Here is an 18,904-nt window from a genome sequence, read left to right on the forward strand (position 1 = left end):
AGGTAGTCAGTCGGCTGTGCCCATCTTCTCTATTTAAATTGAATGATTATTGAAGGGCAATATACAAACTTCATAATCTGCACTCTTTTGGTTGAATGCAGTATTTATTTCCACTTTGGCTTTATGTTGTTTAGTTTTTATTCAAATACATTTTTTGGTAATGGAGACTGAGAATCTATTTTATTTTTGTTTTTGGTTGTTTGGTTCATTTTGTTTATCAGTTCCAGTGTTAAATATTCTTTTGAATATAAAGTGTATCTCTCTCTGGCAGAAAATCGCATGCATTATTACGTCATTTCCATTCAATCAGTGTAAAAAGGTCTTCAAAGAACATTATCGTTTATCGCAATAATTTGAGACAATCACTCAGCAAACTTTGTTATCGTGACAGACCTACAAATAAGGGATATATTTTTGGTGAATCTCCCACATCTATAATCTTACTGAATATGGACAGCTTCTTGTCAGCCTGCAGAGCCTCCTCTCTGGTGAAGGGGAAATCGAACCAGCGGGCTCGCGTCAGATTTATTTGCATGGTCCGGCCGAAGACCTCCACATAGGAAGGAGCCCTCTCGATGGCCTGAGTGCCCACTTGCACTCGCATGCCCGTCATCACCATTGAAGTGTTGTTGTTCACCACTTCCACAGTAAATCCCCCAGGCTAGAGAAAGAAAAGACAAAGCAAAGTAAGACTCTGTTCTGAATTTTATGGCTGCAAAGTATAGCAAACGGGTCACATAAATCATAAGCACTCCAGTTTATCAACACAAGATAGAACAACAATAATATTTAGCACTTTTTCTGACATATTTATGAATTAACAGGAGTATTTACCTTTGTGTTGGCCACATACATCCCGGTGGAGTTGAGCCGGTGTTTTATCTGCTGCCCATTGTACACCTGCAGCAAGTCATTTCCCCCGAACTCCACCTCTGTTAGTTGCTGATTGTGTTCAAAGAAGTCCACTGGGAATGTCACCTGACTGGAGGTCCGAGTGGCTTAAATATAAGAATGGCATTGGCATTAGATTTCAGTCGTGTTAATAGGTCTGGTTTCTCAGACGACGTGACATTTTCATCTTGTTACTGCAGTTCAATCACTTTTGAGCATCGTAATATTTCAAGCTGTCGTGTAGAGCCTTTAAACTCACTTGCAGCAGCAGCTTTGCGCTTGCGCACTGGCTTCATGATGCTGATGCCACACGTTGGCTGCAGAGACGGCTGGAGCCAGTAGGACGTGTTGTCAACGTTTGCCATGTAGATTCGCAGGCTTCCGTCCTCGCAGAGAAGAATCATTGTTGTGCGTTGCTGCTCGTTGCTCGCCGTGTGTCTGATAGCAACCATGTCCTGAATCTGGATAGACGAAATAAAAATGTCCAAAATTGATTATAGATGGGACAATTAGGCATTATTTACAAGAGCAAACATGTTTTCTGTATTTACAATTTTCTACTCCCAGAATTTCTGCATATTTTGTTATCAATATGCAACATTTAAAAAATATATATATATATTTTTTCATACTTCTCCAAGGCCAAATACTGAAATCAAATTCCATATCTGTGTAGACATTTTCAGAATCTTCTTGACATCTCCTCTCAAACTTGCCTATAAATATTTTTGTTTTGCTGTGCAGGACAGTGAATGAACCCTACCTTCGCTTTAGCCGGTAGAGTTTTGATCTCCTGGATGAGGAAGGTGTCGGGTTTAACCATGATCACCAGTGGGATTCCAGTCGTCTGTTGCACACAGCAGACCAGCCCCGGATGGTTCATCACCTCGGACCACTGGCACAGAGCTGGGGACAACTTGCTGCTACCGCCGTTGGAGCTACAAGAAAAAAGGACAACAAGTAAGTCAGTTCTTCCAGCTAGTTTTGATATTTACCAGCATCATTTCTGTTCCAAGAAAATAAGAAACTTTATCTAATGTCAAGCAAATGTTACCCTTTGATGTTGATGGGAAAGAGCCTCTGCACTTCAATAGTGCTGCGGCTCACGGTGGCAGCGAATGATTTGCCCTGGCTGTAGCTGAAGAAAAGCATTTGAAGGACATGGGAGTAGTAAACAGACACGCCTCCTCCTGCCACCTGTCCATTGCTGTCCTACAGTCACAAAGAAAGAAAGCAAGAATTTATCTCAATCGCTTTTTAGCAGCTTCACAAAAATCTGCAATGGGACACAGTGAAATAAGATCAGGTTGTTGTTTTTTTGAAGATAATGAAAGTGCAAAGTAGTTACTTTTTTGTATATTTTTTATCTCATTTTTAATTCAACTTACTTTCAGATCATCGTGGGTTATTTCCAGGACATTTGTGACATAGAAAGGCCCATGCTGGGCGCTGCTGGATTCATCCATGATCTGAGTGTACATGTAACCTGCTGAGGACATGATTACAATGATGTTTTTTCCCTCTTCGTTGAAAAGGAAGGTCGCATCGCGGATCTTGGAACTGGGGAGCAGGAAGTAGTACATGGGGCTCAGGGCATCCACCGACAAGTCATAGATCTGTTCACAAATAGAAAGGAGTATAATTGTTTTTTCCCCCACCAAAATGCAAAACAAAAACCATTTGACTCAAAAACGTCACATATTTATACCAATATTAGGAAAATACTGTTTTTAAACCAAATTTGCCATGACATACCTTAACAAAGTCAGCTGTGATGATTGCCAGCTCAGTCTGAGAACCTGGCAACCAAATAGCTTTGATGATGAAATTTCCGGTGGCCAGCTGAGGATGCAACACCAGGTGGTCGGAGACGGACCCTGTACTGCTAAATGTTAGAACATGACAGTCCTGGAGAGATTGGAAGAGCAAAACTTTAGTGAAATGCTGAGTTGCAAAGTAAGCATCTCTTAAATTTTTGGATAACTTTGAGTGGGGAAAACCATGTCTAGCTTCCTCACCTTTAGACCACAAACCGCCAGGTAATCTTCATTACAAGGGTTGCCTGTGAGACTGAGCACAGTGAAAGGAACTGGAGCAGAGGCCAGTCGGGTCAGAGTTAGCTTCCTCTTGCTAGAGTCAGCTTGCTTCAGAAGTGTGGACAACTGCAGGACTGTTATCTGTCAAGAGGGAGTAAAAAGTACAAAAAAGAAAAAATGATCATGTGGTGTGCTACTAGCAAACTTTCTGGAATCAAAGGTTTATCTGCAACAATATCTAATTTACTAGATTTGTAAAACAGGTTACGACTGCTCCACTTACCTTCCCCTTTTCGTGGCTAACTGCAAGATGCTGTCGGCGGCCGTGGGGTGAGGAGAGGACGCACATGGCGACCCGACGTAGGACGTGCGCGCTGATGAGCTGACGTATTGTTTGGCCTTGATCACCGCTGTAATTCATCCTCACATTTTCAAAAGCTCCTTCCTGAGAACCAAGTGTGGGCACCTAAGAAAAAAGAAAAAATAATGACATTTTTGACCTTATGTATATCTAGATACATTTCAACTATCAGGACATTGAAGTGCCTTCATAAACACTTTCAGCCCTTTAGTTATCATACCATTAACTGGTCCGTCATCTCAACATTTTTATCCTGAGTGTGCAGTTCATTCAGGGCTTTCTGGGCCCGGCTGCTGCTTCCTACAGCGGAGGCTTGCTGAAAGTTAGTCTGAATGGCCTCCATCAGAAACATGAGCATTTCAAGTATGACGGCAGCAGTGGATGATCCCACCTGTCCCAAAAAACATGGACCAAAACCACAGGTGTTATAATGAACATTGAATGCACTAGAGGGCACCACTCTTTGGTATCATATGGAGTGAAACAAATTAAGTAAAAGAGGTTTCTCTGACCACTTGTGCTAGCAACTCTTCCTGGCAGCCCTCGATGCTCTTGCAGACACTGTTTTTCTTTGGTCTTTCTTCATCACTGGATTTGCCATCACAGATTGTGACCTTTCCCTTTTCGGATGGAGAGGCGTTCTGGTGTCTGATGGCGCTCTCAGGCATCCGCATCTCACTCTGGAACGCCGATGATTCTTTCAGAGTTGAGCTAATGCCACTGCTGGGGCTGCGCTTCACTAAAGCCTGTGGGTAAAAGTAAAACCAGTGAAAACTCCTTATCAAATTGAGATAAAAACAAAAGAGCTAGCATCAGCAGAATGCTCAGTTTTAATGAATGCACACTTTGGTGTTGCATCATACACAGCTATTTCAACTTTAAGAGCGTTACAGTTAGGTTTATCTAAGTGTTTTCATTTCAATAGCTCCCTTAACCTTTTAAGCATTCAGTAAACAACCATTGGAGAAATGGTGATAAATGGACACAAAATTTGTCCAAGATGCATTAAACAGCTCAATAACACCAGTCTGTTAATTTTCTCAGATTAATAACCTAAATGTAACTTTAGGCATGCTAACGGCATGTCCTGTTATCCTTTTAAAACATAAGAAAACAGTGTAAACAACCACAAAAGTAAAATAATAATTATTATTATATTATTTTATAATAATATAATATTAGTTCTTATTAACCACTGTAACAGAAATCAAAGCAGACAACACAATCCACAAACAACACTGCAGGTCTTTGCTACTCCACAATAAACAATAAACACAGAAACATGTAGTGGATGGCTTTCTCTTCGCATGCACATTTACGAAACCAACATTAGAGGTTAACTAGGAAAGCTGGCCTTTTCGCTACATGGTAAAACATAAGGACAGGCAATTGTAGCATTTTAGTTCTGGCCATGGGTGTGGACTAGCTATAATCCTGATCAAATGAAATGACTGGATGGAAGTCAATGGGGGAATGACTTGCAAACCAAAGTTACCGCTGTTGTTCTCTTCCCATGATGACCTGAGGTATTCGGTCTCACCTGGCAGCTGCCATCCTCTTTGGCACCGCAGTCACAGAAGAAAGAGCCATATTTGGCATAGGAGATCTCATGGTCTTTGTGACAGACCTTGGCGCACACTGTGCACACACCTACCCCATCTACCATCTTACAGGTATGACAGTGGTACCTACAGTAGGAAAAACAACAGATGAACGTCAAATGTCTGGTACATTAGCGCAGCAAGCAGGCACGGGCCGGTTAACGGTATGGACACGTTCTGAGGTTTGAACAAGTTGCGATTTGAAACAGTAAAATGTTCCATCACAGGGTTCCTACTGTCCCGATAAGGAGATGACAGAGGAAGTGTTTCCACTAAACTGTTTCCAGAGCTTGTGCTCGCCTCTAGTGCTAGTTCTGGTTTCCACCAGGCCAAACTCTGGCTCTGGTCCAGCTGCAAACTGATGCTGGTGGTCATCTAAACTTTGTGAGCTGCATGATAAAAACTGTCTTTTGTTTTGGTCTAATTCTTCAATGAAAACCCTGTAAACAACACAATCATATAAATGTCAGCATCAGAATAATAAACGGATTATTGTCTTCCCCCACATTATTTTGCAGTCACTTGTGTCTTAATAAAAACATAGTTAATATATCAAAGCTGTGACATTTGGGTATTTGTTTGAAGAAATATAGGGATAATTAGTTTAATTTGTGTTGTCTCTGTGGTTTCATTTCTTTAAAAAAAAAAAACATAAAATAACACATAGGATAGGAAGTCATTAGTATGGCGTCCCTCGCAAGACTCTCAGTCATGAACTGGCTTTAGCACCAGTCCTGGTTAAATATTAAACCCTTTTTCTATGTGAAAGGGCTGGTCTGAGCAGAGGATAAAACAGAACAGTGCTGAAGCTACAGCTGGCAAAGCTGCAACAATGCAACCAGCATGCCTATCAGGCAGCTGATCCAAACAGACCGACATTAAATGGTATCACTTTGTTGTACTTGTGCTCTTTATTGTGGTGGTCTGTAAAGAGCAGAATACCAAAGAACGATATAACATTTTTGCAGCAACTTTTTGAAAACTATTATTGTATTTAATGACCTTTAGTCTGCATTTATGCTTTAGTTTGAAAATAATTAATATAAAAAAAGCTTAGCTATTTCATAATAAATGCTATGATTAATGCTGCATTATGCATCAAGGTATTTTCACTCAAAGTTATCCTACCATGAGACTCTCTTACCAGCCAGTGTATAACCACATTAATAAGGCAGCCATATTCTGATAATGATAAAGGCCTGGTGAGCGATAGATTGATAGCTTGCATCATCTTGATAAACAAAAAGTTTGAAGTGTGAGAAAAGGTTTGGCAGGTGTTTAGGAAATGTGAAATGTATGGATTATAATTTCAAGTTGTTTTGATTTAAAGAGCAAACTACTGGAAACAAATTTGTCTTTACCAGTGCTGGTTCATGAACTCCTTCTGAGTTATGGTGAAGGTGCAGAGTTTGTTGCAAAGCGAGTCTTCATCCTGTCGAGCAACAACAACATGTTAACACTGTATTTCTATATTTTGTTGTATTCTGTACAAATAAGTAATTAGTCCTACTCAGATCAATAATGTGCTGCAGAATGAATTCAGTGACAAAAAATTTTTAGAAATTGACATTTTTTTTAGAATACTGTGCAGTCAAAGTTGACTTTTTAAAAGATAAAAATAAACCATTCAGATACAAAAGTTACATTACTACTACAATAGAATAAAACCGGTGCTGAAACATGACGTCTTACAGAGTCTTCTGCCTGGGAATCGTCCTCCTCCACTGCCAGCTCTTCCACCCAGTCTGAGTCCACTTCCATTGCTTTCTCTTCTCCCTCCACAACTAGAGCCGAGGTGCCCTGACCGTTGCTTTGCCGCAGGGCATTCATCACATCAGCCAAATAGGAGATTATGTGGCATGAGCATTCTAGCATTACGGCATGCTGAGAATGCAAGTTAAGCACAATATTAATTGAAGCTAGCACATGCTGGAGAGCATAAATACAATTATTTATAAACAAATTAAAGTCAATTTGAGCAATGTGTTAGACATTTGGATGATTCACCAAAAAAGTAAAATTAATAAGTAAAAAAAAAAAATTAATTACCTTTCCATGAGATAAGTTGGTGCTAACTTTCTCCACCACATTCTTTTGTGTCAAATACTTTTTGCTGCAAAAAGTATTAATTTTATATTAATTTGCAAATAGTTGTACATTGATATATTTCAGATATATGCAGTCTCCAAACGAATACATTTTGTGAAAAATTTGGAAAGGCCCTTCAGTGAATAAAAGTGGCTTCTTACCACCTTGTCAGCCAATCGATCGCCGCCCGGTGAAGCTGCATGTGACCAGCCCCCTGCCCTGCACTGGCCAGAGTTGCCATGATGGCCATGAGCTCAGGGAAACCCGTTCCATCCCCATTGGTCAACATGTCTGTTGCCATGGGAATAAGTGTGCTGAGGAGGACGGTGCAGACTCCTTCGCCGACCTGACTGTTGTCACGCACAATGTGAGTGGTGAGCAGCTGCAGCAGCTGTCGGTTTTCCTGCACCACTTCCAGCTGCTCCGTGTCCTTAGGCGGCGTCGCCGTCATGCGGGTCAGCCAGGACTGCAGGCGAGACGGTTCCACGCAGGCCAGCTGGGCCAGAGAACCGCACAAACACAGCAGGCTTGGGTTTGGACTCTTCTCAGCTACAGAGAATAAATATTAATTACATTACTATGAAATTCTTTTCTTGATATTTGGCTCATTATTTTTTCCTCCATTTGTTTCATTTAGGCCCACAAAATTATTATATATTGTTAAGTACTGGCTTTCCATATAGATATTAAGACTTATTTTAATTTCTAATTGATCAAAACTGCGCGTTAAGATGCCTGGTTATTATTTTAAATAAATTACGACAGTAAACTTACTGAGCTGGAAGAGCTTGGTGAAGAATTTCAGCACCCTGTTACAGAACTTTGCAGACAAGTTTTCATTGGCTGTGGCCATCATAATCTGGACAAGCTCACCACTGAAAAAGAAACGCATCATGTTACCAAAGAAGATGCTACATATAGCTACCTACGGCGTCAGCAGAACCGATACCTGAATGAAAAGAATTCCTCCATCGCTTTTCGGACCTGGCTGCTCTCAAGCTGCTTCTCCAGATATTGCAGGCATTCCTCAAGAACCGACTCATCCAGGCCACTGAAAATACACCAAAGACCATTTCTGTTTGTAGTCATCAACAACACAACAAAATATTTTTTGGATACTAAATACTATGAAATAAATGAATCCTGTCTCCTGCTGAATACCTGTGAGGGTCTGAGTGATTTGCAATGATATTGTAGCATCCTGTGACCAGACGCTCATAGATGCGGGCTAAGAAGGCGTCAGACTCTGCCGGGCCAAGAATGCGCTCCAGCGAGGTGCTGCTGATTTCTGCTACGCACTCTGTGCTGCTCTCCAGCAGCAGGGGCAGCAGTGTGCTCACAACCTGAGTGGGATTCAGCTCTTCTGTACTAGAAGGGATAGACAACCAACAGTATTAACAGGAGACAGCTAACAGAAATCAAGTCCCATTAAGATACTAAAGTTTTTTTAAATTTTAAAACATAAAGAAACTGCAACTTACACAATGAGGTCACCAGTGAGGCGAACCAACGAGAGAAGGATGTGTTTCAGAGAAGAGGCCAAAGGCAAGGACTGACAACTCAGAGTCCCCAGATGAGCTGCTTGGATGGCACTGATGTAGCTCTCGGATGGGATTGTATCATTAGCAAACGCATTTCGCTGAGGGAAAAAAAGGTAACATTTATTTCAGCAACAGAAACATTTGATACAATTTTTATTTCATTTCCTCATTTATAGATGCATGCAAATGCTGCAAGCTTTAAGTCAATCCTGTACTCTACCTTCCCTTCTGACGGTTTTTAGTGTTCAACAAAATTATTAATAGTCATCAGTATAGTGGGCAAACTATTGAATTATTTGAATTACAATATTAATTGTTCGCAACAAAAATATTTTATCGCTAATGTCTTATACTGATGGTTATTAAATCTTTTGACAACTAAAAATCTGAAAGGTGCGGTGGACACACATATCATGCACCTCTGGGACTTTTTATGTTTGGATGGAGAGTGTGTGTATGAAAACACATTTTTAATTCCTGCCTTTCTACGAGCATAAAAGACAACTGTTTGACGAAGCTAATAAAAGGTGTAGCTAACATTTACATAATGTGACCAGATGCAGCATAAAGATCAACTTAATTAAAAAGCTCTGGCCCAAATTGACAGGAAGTTTCTTCACTTACCCATGAGCCAATGTTGGGGAACTCGTTAGTGTGGACGCTGTTCCAAGTCTCACACACTGTTTGTACAGCTGATGGCAAGTTCTGCATCAAGTTATGACCTGTAAAGTTTAATTTAAAATTAGGTTAACAGTGCTATTTTACACAGAACTGTCAAAGCAACTGCAAAGCAACTGTTATTTGCCTGGAGTTCCAAAAAATAAAAAATATACCCAGCAGGTTGGCCTTGCAGCGTGTGGAGCCAATGGACAGAACTGCAGCATAACCTTGGAGCTTCGCATCAGTCAGCTTGTTTTCACCTTCCTCTGGGATGTTTAGCAGGAGGTAGGATCTGATAAAGAAAAGTTAAACCAGACTTCTTATATTCTTTTCATATTTAAGAAAATATGATTCAAGAGCAAACTTGAGTAAAAAGTGGCTTCCACAAGTGGTTGACTCTTACCTTGTGAAGGCAGTATAAATGTCTGTGAGCTGTAGCGTAGCAGGCAGCAAGTTTTTGGTGACATCGGAGGACTTGTGGGCCTCGGCCTCGATTGCAACCTTGGACAAATGCTCATCTAATGAAACTTGGACTTTAGAGATGACTGCATCCAGAGTATAAATAGCTTGCAGGGAGGGCAGCTGATGAAGTGGAAGGACGACGTTTGGATCAACACTCGAAAAGGTGGAAATCTGAAACAGAATATTTTTTTCCAAGGGAGACTAGTTGGTATAAAATATTGTTTAAGGAACAAAGAGAGACGGTTGTAGTCAATACCTGTCTGGCAATGTACTCCTCTGCAAGCTCCACATCATATTTCACAGTGCTGCACTTTGATACTGTCGTCTCAACAAGAGACGCTGCTTGGTCTGCTTTCATTCCCTGCTTCACCAAGTGCTCCTGATGATGCAGGCAGAACAATGCCACAAAAACCACGAGTTAATAAAGATAAATCAGCACAACTTTAGTGTGGTGCAGTACATTTTTTTAATCCACAAATAAAATGTCTCTGAATAATTTCTCTGTAATTTAATTTTGGAAAATTAAATTAAAATTACATTACATTTTCAGTTTTAATGACTAATTTAAAGTGGAGAAAACGTAAAAGTGATTATTAGCTAACGTCAAATGACATACTTTCCCACAGTGACTCTTCTGCTTTTAAAACAAGCAGTAATACTTTCAAGCTGAACGAACCTTGATCCAGTGAACGTACGTAGACACCCGCAGACGTGAGGACCACCGCAGCGTATGCAAGATGTCACTTTCACTGGGGTCGCTGCAGCCGGTCTTCAGCTGGTCCATGAAAGCTTTGGAGGGTGGTAACACTCCCAGGATTCTCCAGAGTACCAGGAAGTAGTACTGAAGGGAGCAGGCCTCCTGTGTCGAATTCAAACAGCATTAGGTGACGATGTAATGAGCTTACAAAGTCATCAATATGACATATTTCTTAATGATACCTCAAGTATTATTATAAACCTTCAATAAAATATCGCCCAAAGCTTGTTTGGTCAGCTTGGATGTGGTGAACTCACCACAGGAGTGATTTGTTTGCTCTCTTGTCTTCTGGCTGTATCAAACTGAGAGCCTGCTTCGAGAAGTGAGACCAGCCAAACGTACAGCTCATCATATTTAACCGCTCCACTGACCAGCTTTGGAAATACCTGACAAGACAAATAGTAAGGGGCTTCATTAACTGGTATTTACAGTGAACTGTGTTATTAATAACTGTGCAGATTTGAAAGGACTCCGAAACCTCACAAAAGTTAACTGTACCTTACTATCCAACCTGCTGATGTCATCTTCAGATGCCTCAGGCGACAGCACACAGTAGAACTTGGGCTGAACATTTGAATCTTAAAAATGAATTTGGAGTTAAAGAGATTTACTAATGTAATAGTAGTATAATAAATCAAAAGGTAGAGAAACTTAAGGGAAAAAAAAGCACTGGAAGAAAATTAAGTGATTTTTCGGATTTACCTGCTGAACAGTGTTTGGCCCAGTTCTCCTCCACCTCTTTGAATCCATAGTAAAGTGGGAGACTACTGCGTTTTCCACCTTCCTGAACAGAACTCGGTCCGCCGGATGGCGGGGTGAGGAGGTTGTACTGCACCTGCAATGAAAGTTCGTCAAGCCATTTAACTACTAAACTAAGTAAAATGTTTTATTGAAAAGAACAAGATAGGATAATTTTTGTAGAAAAGGGATGTATAAAACCATAGACCCTAAATGTCACATTTTCACCTAAAATAGAAAAAAACAGAATTTATCCCCAAAATTGTATGTACTGATTGCATTTTTAATCAAGAAATTACTTGTGTTTACTCTCAGGAACAAAAACAGTACATTAATCACTCTTTTTCTATACTTCATTTCAAGTTGCATTTACTATTAAATTACATTAAAACCATAAAAAAAATCCCACTTTGTATTCTAAATAAAATGTTCTATCTCAAGGAGATTCAATTTGTTGGTGAAACACTTGCATCAAAAATATTAAATAAGAATTTATCTGTGATGTACTGGTTGGACAAATTTGTCCCACCAACTTAAACTGCAAAATTATTCAAATGTCTTGAGGACCAAATTTTGGGTACTCCAGCCTAAGACATACATTGATCTTTAATATTTGTCAAATCTACACTCTCAATTAAAAACCAATTAGTTAAATAAAGTATTAACCTGCTCAAAGAGGTATAAGGGAGCTTTGGAGTAGTGACGCATCAGGTAATCAAAAACCAGTAGCAACCGGGCCAGGTTGAGGGGCACCGCCTTCAGCTGGGAGTCCCTGCTCTGTGCCACTTCAATAATGGCCTGGGTGAGCATGGTGAGGACCGACCGTCGACCACGCTCAGACAGATTGTGGAAAAGGAGCAGGAGCAACTGGAGGTGTTCCACATTAAGGTCGTCCTCTGACTGGACAGAGCCCTGGATGGTGTGCTGTTTTAGGGTTCCTAGAAATCTGGAGTGATGACCAGTAAAAAAAAAAAACAGGAAAAAAAAAAAAAAGAGAGGGAAATAAGCACGAGTAAACTGGAATAATGTGTGATTACATAAATAATACACCACTGAGTTATGACTTTAATTCATTAAACATTTAAACCCTTTTATAAACATTATTGGCAAAAATATAATAATAAAAAACTGCCCCATTTATATTTTTTTGATTACCACACGTTGCCATATTAACACAGTATGGCAAAGTGTGGTAATGACACAAATGAACTCCACCTGATTCATTACAAACGTAATTATTGACAAAATCAGCCATTTATTTTATTCTTGCAGAGCTTTTAAGGCAGATCATTTCACTCTGCATTTATTTTGACATTACTTTAACAGCTTTGCTGAACATACAAGAAAACAAAATACATTACGAGTATTAGTGAAATAAGGGCTTTAAGGAGTAAATAAAACCAATGAGTTGAACAGAAAGGTCACAAAGCAACAAAATTGCTTTAAAAATCCCATAAAAATCTTATGGTTGTGAGGATAATTACAATTCAGCTTCAAACATTAATCTGTAATCAATACTTATGATGAAAAATTGTTTTCCACATTTTATGATACACTGTAAAAAAATATATAAAAAAGGAGAAAACAAAATGAATAGGGTGCAGGACAAAATTACAAAGTTTTAATCAATCCTTGATATGGACTAGGGCTGAAACAGTTCCTCAAATGATTCAAGTACCTCGATTATTAAAGTTCCTCTAGAAAAATTGACCTTCCTCAAAGCTTCGGTAAATTATATTTTATAATTTAGCGCACTGCGTTTCAGACGGAACATTATTTGCATGTGCAGAGCTCTGACTTCCGCCTCTGAGTTGTTGACAAAAGCTAACTGTTAGCGGCATAACTTCCAGTTTTCAAGTTCGGCCTGTAGGGACTTTATTGATTTATGGTAATGTCTGGGTTTTCATTGTTTTCGGGGGGCCAATAAACATCCTTAAAATGAATGCTGCGATATCTGGGGAACGGCAGCCTTCTAAATAAGATTTAGAAATAGGATTTAGAAGGTTGCCGTATTCATCTTTCCCTAATAAGAAAAGATGAATACTTCTATGATGATCCTACCTTTCCCAAACTTTCATGCACTCCGGCACATCTGGTTCTCCCTGCACACTGGCTTTGTGCTGCCAAATGAGGAGAAGTCTGGAGAGGACCGACAACGACTGAGGATGAATGTACAGAGGCCAGGGACCTTCTGAGAAGGGAGCAACACCCAACTGTTGCAGGAGGGTGTTCTGTGAATGACAAGATGCAAAAAAAAAGTTATTCTCTCCTGCCATTACTTTTTTACTTATAGGGTACAAATGTCCCATAATCTTCAGAAAATGATAAAGCATAAAATAAAATGTCTTGCCTGCAAAACCGGAGATGGAAGATCTGAGGTGACCAGGGTGTGGTTGAAGTGGTACAGAGCTAAAGCAAACACTTCATCTGAGGAACCTAAGAGGAAAAAACATGACACACTCTTCTTCATATTTTGTAAAGCTATGAACAAAAACGTGTATTTTTGGCAAAACATACCTTTGACATCTTTATCCACGTCTTTGATGATGCTGGCAAGCGTCGCCATGTGCTGCTCTGTAAGAGAGACGCTGACGTAGTTGCGAATGAAGTTGTTCCTGGACTTCAGCATTGAGGTGGTGATGAAGTTCAGAATGCTGGAGGCCAAACTGAGGAACTACAAGAACGGTTATGACTCAGAGCAGCGCCACAGGACGTCGTTAAAAACTAAAACAACTATAAGTTCTTGGGAAATAGAATTTTATGAAAGTTTATGAAAATAGGCGTGATTTACCATTTCCGGATCTTTCCGTCCTGCTAAAATGTTGCCGTTCTCGCTTGGATTCTGCTTGCTGGGACTCTTAAGTCTGGGTGACGTCTCCAGGGGTGGAGGAGGGGGAGGGGGTGGAGGAGCCACTTTGTCTTTGGTTGGTGAAATGGCCTCTTCAAACCACAGTCCCAGGATAGGTTCACTGTCGTCATCTGCCAAAGAAATTCAGGTAATTTAACCACATTGCTTCAAGTGAAACTAAAGAAAACATCTTCCACATTTACAATAAGCCATTTGTGGGGGTACAATAGAAAACATAAAAAGCTTTGCATTGGTTCATGACATCTTTAGTAGCACAAGCAGTGGACAACAGCCAAAGACCAAAGAAGATAGTGAATACTTTTTTATTTTTCAAATGTACTAACCCTCATAGATAATCACAGAACTAAGAATAGAATTGCATCAGATTACAAGAATAAATTATTTTCTTTTACTAAGCTAATGACAAATGCAACTGTATCTGTTTGCATATGGTACATATTAAAGCAAAAGCAAAATATTAAAATTAAAGCTATATTTCTTGACCTTAAATGTTTGAACAACCAGTTCCATAGATTAATTCTTAGTTTTCTTTCTTTAAAATATTTTTTTCACCATTAGATTCGTGGAATGTTCTGTTCTAAAATCTGTTTCACAGCAGCTTCTGATTGAGGACATTCTTATCATGCATTTGTAACACAGGCAACATTCAGACAAATGATGCTAGGGTCACATCCCAACACTTTATGCAGAATACATATCTTGTTACTCTACAAGGCGACCTCTAGATCACAAAAATAAAAACAGCTCAGTGCCGTATTAATGAATGGGGGCATAATTTATTAGACAAAAATGTGTCAGGAGTTTAGATCTAACACAATGACACAAAAAATATGCATCAAGTGTGATAGATTGTTGCTAATTCCACTTTATGAACAAAAATTATGCTTTGCGTTGGTGGTCAACTTCTTACATGTTATTTTAGGTTACTGTATTTATCAGGCAGGGCACTGTGTCTAACCAATCGTTTTTCTGTTTGTGTAAATGGATGCCTAAGCTGCTCAGGGAAACAAGTTATTTTAATGACTTTACCCTCAAAGTTCAGAACAGTGAGGCAAGCACACAGCTCAATGTTTCCATATGCTGTATGAAAACATAATTGGTCCCTTTCTAAATCAGACTAAATATTTATTTAACACAGTTACTTACATTTTCTTTAGTATTTTTAAATTAGCTTAACAGAACATTTTTGTCTGATTTTGTTTCAGGAAAAAGGGTTTTGTCCTCCCCCCTCTTTTCTTAAGTGTGTGGAAATATCTGTTTTGAAACCTATAAGCTTATTATTGTTCTTTTCATAGAGCTTTATGTTTTAAGAAGATGAGCTATGACAAAGAACATCCAAGTATTAAGATCATATAAAATCTTTTACTACTAGAAAAATGTTAATTCTACTCAGTTAATACATCATAACTAAGTTTTCCCAAATCAAGAAAATAACATTTGTTGGCTTTGATATTCTTGCTAAGGAAAGAACACCAAGTTAGCCATCTTTAGTATGAAACAGTTGCTGAAACATAAAGAAGGCACAAAAAGATTTCTAAAACTAAACTTCATTTAAAAAGGAGTTAAGCCTGGTTGCCTCTGTTTCTAATGTAAGCATTCAATAGTTGTTAACATACATAAGGCGAGTTATTATTAAAGTTCCTTTGGAAAAATTAGAATCAGACACAGATGGTTTCAGCAGGTCAGAGCTTTGAAAAATGAAATGACTGAAAACTGGCCACAAATCTTTGCCCCTCACATTTTTAACAACAACCTGGTAAATCCTATCCACATAAAAATATGTCTATTAACATACAACTTATTCCACCACCAACACAAACCCTTCACATTTGACAATTTAAGCCTCACTTTACTCCACCATGCCAACCCTCTCGTCTGCCCTCTGACCCACAACACAGAAAACATTCAAGCCTGTCGGTGATGCTACCCCACAACAGTGAAGTCATTTCAAGACAGAAAAAAAGAGAGAGACAGCTTTTATGTTTTTAAAAGAACATCACATCAAGCTGTTCTTCACATCTGCATGCAAAACACATAAATCAAAACTTTTTAGGTGACAGTAAGATGAAGCATTTTGTGTTTCAGACCTTCACGTACAACTTAAAGTGACTGTATTCAAGAATGATACCAATATTTTGATGTGGGTTCTGTTGTTTTATTCAAGAGTCCAGATCTACCTCAACGACAACAAAAGGTTCAAATTTGTAAATTAATGACTTGTAAAGTCACATTAGATTCGGTGACTTAACTGTAAATTATTTTTTTTTATCTTGAAATGTGACAAAAAATGATCAAATACAGTTCAGAGCTGCTTTAGACCACTAGGTTAGTCTTTGCTCATTATTATTAATAAATATTAACAATAATAATGCACGTTTCAAAGCAAAGGATTTGATTAGTTTTTAGAAAACATGCATTGTTAAATATGAACAGACCGTTCAATTTGAACAGTGTTATGCAATTTTCCCAGTGAAAATCCAGGTTATGCTCTGAAAAGCTGTTCTTCTGTCACATGCTGTTGTGGAAAAACAACAATTTTTAAGGCCGCAGATTGGAAGATATAAGTGCTCTAAATATAGATAGCATAAGAAAAAGATGCCCACCATACAAAGATCTTCACTCTTTCACTATAGATTACAATACCATTTACTTTCAGTTTATTACTCAGCTCTAAAGACTGTTTTAGTACTAAATTTAATAAGCACCCACATTTAGGAGCATTGGTATTATCCTTAGAAAAACAGTGAGCCACAGATGAACCTCTGACAGAAACAATGTGAAATAGCTGATAAGAATCACAATAAAATACTATTTTTATAGTATTTTTTTTTTTTACTTTTACATGGCTGTTCATCTCTGGCTTAATCATTTTAGAGTATTAGGTTTATAACTCAATAGTCTAATTTGTGTAACATAACAAAAAAAAGAAAATGAATCTAAGACAGCGATGTGGACACCAAGTCTTTGACCTGAGGACAGAAAACTGCTGACCTGAGACACAAGCTGCACTTGTCTTCTCCTCTCTTCTCTCTGCTGAAATAGTAAACACTGTCAACTAAACTGGCATTGTTTAAGGAAGGGAAGAAAAATGAACATCACTGTGTGCATATATGCATTCATCTTTCACTGCTGCCATTTCCTGACTGACATTTAGCTAAAAACAAACAGCTTTTTTATTTCTACAAAATCCACACTCGACCATTTTAAATCTCAAAAATGTACTTGCTTTAGAACATTTTTTCTGTATTTTCAGATAGTAAAATAATGTTGTTACCCACCAGAATTTCTAAACAAAAGCCCCCTATTTTAAACAGCAAAACATTTCTCTTCATCTCAAAAGTCTCCCATAGTATATATTTTTGCTACTATGCATGCAAACACTCTGCTGCTTCCCTATGACTTAAAATTCCCTCTGTGTTTTTGCAAATTTAAACTGCTTTATTGGAATATATTCTAGCATTTGTTAGGCCATCTGAAGTGTTGATGCTTTTTCTGAATCCAGAAAAATAAAGTACCTTGGCTGCTGTCCTCCTCCGTGCTGCTGAAATCGTCTTCATAGTAGGTGTTTGAATCTGTCGAAGCACTGGCATCGCTGCTAACTGAGCCCTTTCTTTGGCGCTGCAGAACACAAGCCTGGAAAAAAGCAAACACATCAGAGCCTTAACTATAACATTTAAATAGTATGGGTGCATTATTCCTGTGTTTTGAAACAAATTCCCAACAAAAACACGAAAAAGAAAAATGTTTTATGCCATTGTTTTAAATGCCAATGTACTTCTCTGATTACAATGAATCATTTTAGCGACATTAGTAAAACCATCAAATTTATTCCCCAAGTATTTTCAAACTATATTATAATCTGCACCTTCTTATAAGACGTGGAGAGGAGGGTGAAGAGAAGATTTGTCAGAGGAACGGAGTCGATGAGCCTTTGGACCCTTTGGATTGAAGTGCTTTGTGCCATGATGTTGAGCTCGGCTGGTGGTCCATCACTTGCCCATCCCTGCAGAAAGGGGGAGGGTGTTTATAAAGAAGAAACATTACTCACAGTGTTTAGTTGTCTATTTAATTCTGCATATTACATATGCTTCTAAGTTGTGTGACAAAATGTTCTGAAACCTGATAAATCCTACGAGGAGTCTGTGAATACTAGCTTGACTGGTTTGCAAACCTGCACATCTTCATTTTGTTGACAGTTAAAGATGGTATGTGACTTGGCAAGAACTACAGAACATTCACAACCCAAACGCATTAAAGGCATGTGTTTAACACATGTTAGCCATTAACACTGACAACCAAGTTTTAATGGCTAAAATGTTTTCAGAAGATGCTCTGTCATTCGACCCCTGACCACCTGGTACCCCCATTTCTCACTCCCATGTTGCCACTTGTACTCAGGTCTTGGGTTTCTGTATTTATCTATGTATTTGGATGTTTTTGTATATGATCAAGATAAATAATCAAATATCTGGAATAAATTAAATGTATATTTTCTGTACGCTTTGCATAGTTTCTATCATTTGTGATTCTGATCCCCATTTGGGTCAGTTTATTCTAACAAAACATTCCCTGATTAAGCCAAAAATAGTGGCGAGTGATATCTTGCACTGCGTCTTGTCACAGTAGAATATATATGGACACTTGAAAATTATTTTCAGTCATTGGTGGTTAAATTGAGTACAAAGCAATCCCCTAGTAACAAATCAAAACATCCTCAAGTAGCTCCAAAACTGAACAAGTCCAAAAGAATTGAATGACACCTTCAGAGCAATTACTGCTTTCAATTTTGCCATCATGTCTACAACCAGACTATCAGGCTCCTAATCACTTTGGAACAGTTAAATATTTTTATTAGTAATAAACTTTTTTAAAGAAAAATTCACTTCAAATTAAAATAGTT

At 38.6% G+C, this 18,904-nt stretch overlaps 1 protein-coding gene across 8 annotated transcripts in view; it reads right to left on the reverse strand.

The window, feature by feature from the left end:
- The window catches only part of ubr4 (ubiquitin protein ligase E3 component n-recognin 4), a 48,100-nt gene that overhangs the window by 22,193 nt on the left and 7,003 nt on the right, over nt 1-18,904 (reverse strand). For 3 of the 8 annotated variants that reach the window (XM_055049679.1, XM_055049682.1, XM_055049677.1), the window contains exons 13-48: nt 17,870-18,007; nt 17,520-17,637; nt 16,996-17,037; nt 13,927-14,114; nt 13,653-13,809; nt 13,486-13,571; nt 13,197-13,366; nt 11,802-12,081; nt 11,100-11,232; nt 10,896-10,975; nt 10,655-10,783; nt 10,317-10,499; nt 9,897-10,019; nt 9,582-9,811; nt 9,352-9,470; nt 9,143-9,240; nt 8,459-8,616; nt 8,139-8,345; nt 7,927-8,028; nt 7,752-7,852; nt 7,139-7,526; nt 6,939-7,002; nt 6,582-6,773; nt 6,251-6,321; nt 4,784-4,976; nt 3,801-4,034; nt 3,509-3,679; nt 3,211-3,393; nt 2,910-3,068; nt 2,647-2,799; nt 2,280-2,507; nt 1,946-2,103; nt 1,655-1,829; nt 1,151-1,352; nt 835-998; nt 445-661 (exon numbers count right to left, since the gene is read on the reverse strand). In XM_055049679.1, the coding sequence (XP_054905654.1) occupies nt 445-661; nt 835-998; nt 1,151-1,352; nt 1,655-1,829; nt 1,946-2,103; nt 2,280-2,507; nt 2,647-2,799; nt 2,910-3,068; nt 3,211-3,393; nt 3,509-3,679; nt 3,801-4,034; nt 4,784-4,976; nt 6,251-6,321; nt 6,582-6,773; nt 6,939-7,002; nt 7,139-7,526; nt 7,752-7,852; nt 7,927-8,028; nt 8,139-8,345; nt 8,459-8,616; nt 9,143-9,240; nt 9,352-9,470; nt 9,582-9,811; nt 9,897-10,019; nt 10,317-10,499; nt 10,655-10,783; nt 10,896-10,975; nt 11,100-11,232; nt 11,802-12,081; nt 13,197-13,366; nt 13,486-13,571; nt 13,653-13,809; nt 13,927-14,114; nt 16,996-17,037; nt 17,520-17,637; nt 17,870-18,007 (5,794 nt within the window). The remainder of the gene's footprint in view (nt 1-444; nt 662-834; nt 999-1,150; nt 1,353-1,654; nt 1,830-1,945; nt 2,104-2,279; nt 2,508-2,646; nt 2,800-2,909; nt 3,069-3,210; nt 3,394-3,508; nt 3,680-3,800; nt 4,035-4,783; nt 4,977-6,250; nt 6,322-6,581; nt 6,774-6,938; nt 7,003-7,138; nt 7,527-7,751; nt 7,853-7,926; nt 8,029-8,138; nt 8,346-8,458; nt 8,617-9,142; nt 9,241-9,351; nt 9,471-9,581; nt 9,812-9,896; nt 10,020-10,316; nt 10,500-10,654; nt 10,784-10,895; nt 10,976-11,099; nt 11,233-11,801; nt 12,082-13,196; nt 13,367-13,485; nt 13,572-13,652; nt 13,810-13,926; nt 14,115-16,995; nt 17,038-17,519; nt 17,638-17,869; nt 18,008-18,904) is intronic. The other 5 variants (XM_055049684.1, XM_055049683.1, XM_055049678.1 and 2 more) reach the window with 4 other exon arrangements.

The sequence above is a fragment of the Poeciliopsis prolifica genome, unplaced genomic scaffold (assembly GCF_027474105.1).
Source record: "Poeciliopsis prolifica strain line A6 unplaced genomic scaffold, Auburn_PproV2 SCAFFOLD029, whole genome shotgun sequence".
Classification (NCBI taxonomy): domain Eukaryota; kingdom Metazoa; phylum Chordata; class Actinopteri; order Cyprinodontiformes; family Poeciliidae; genus Poeciliopsis; species Poeciliopsis prolifica.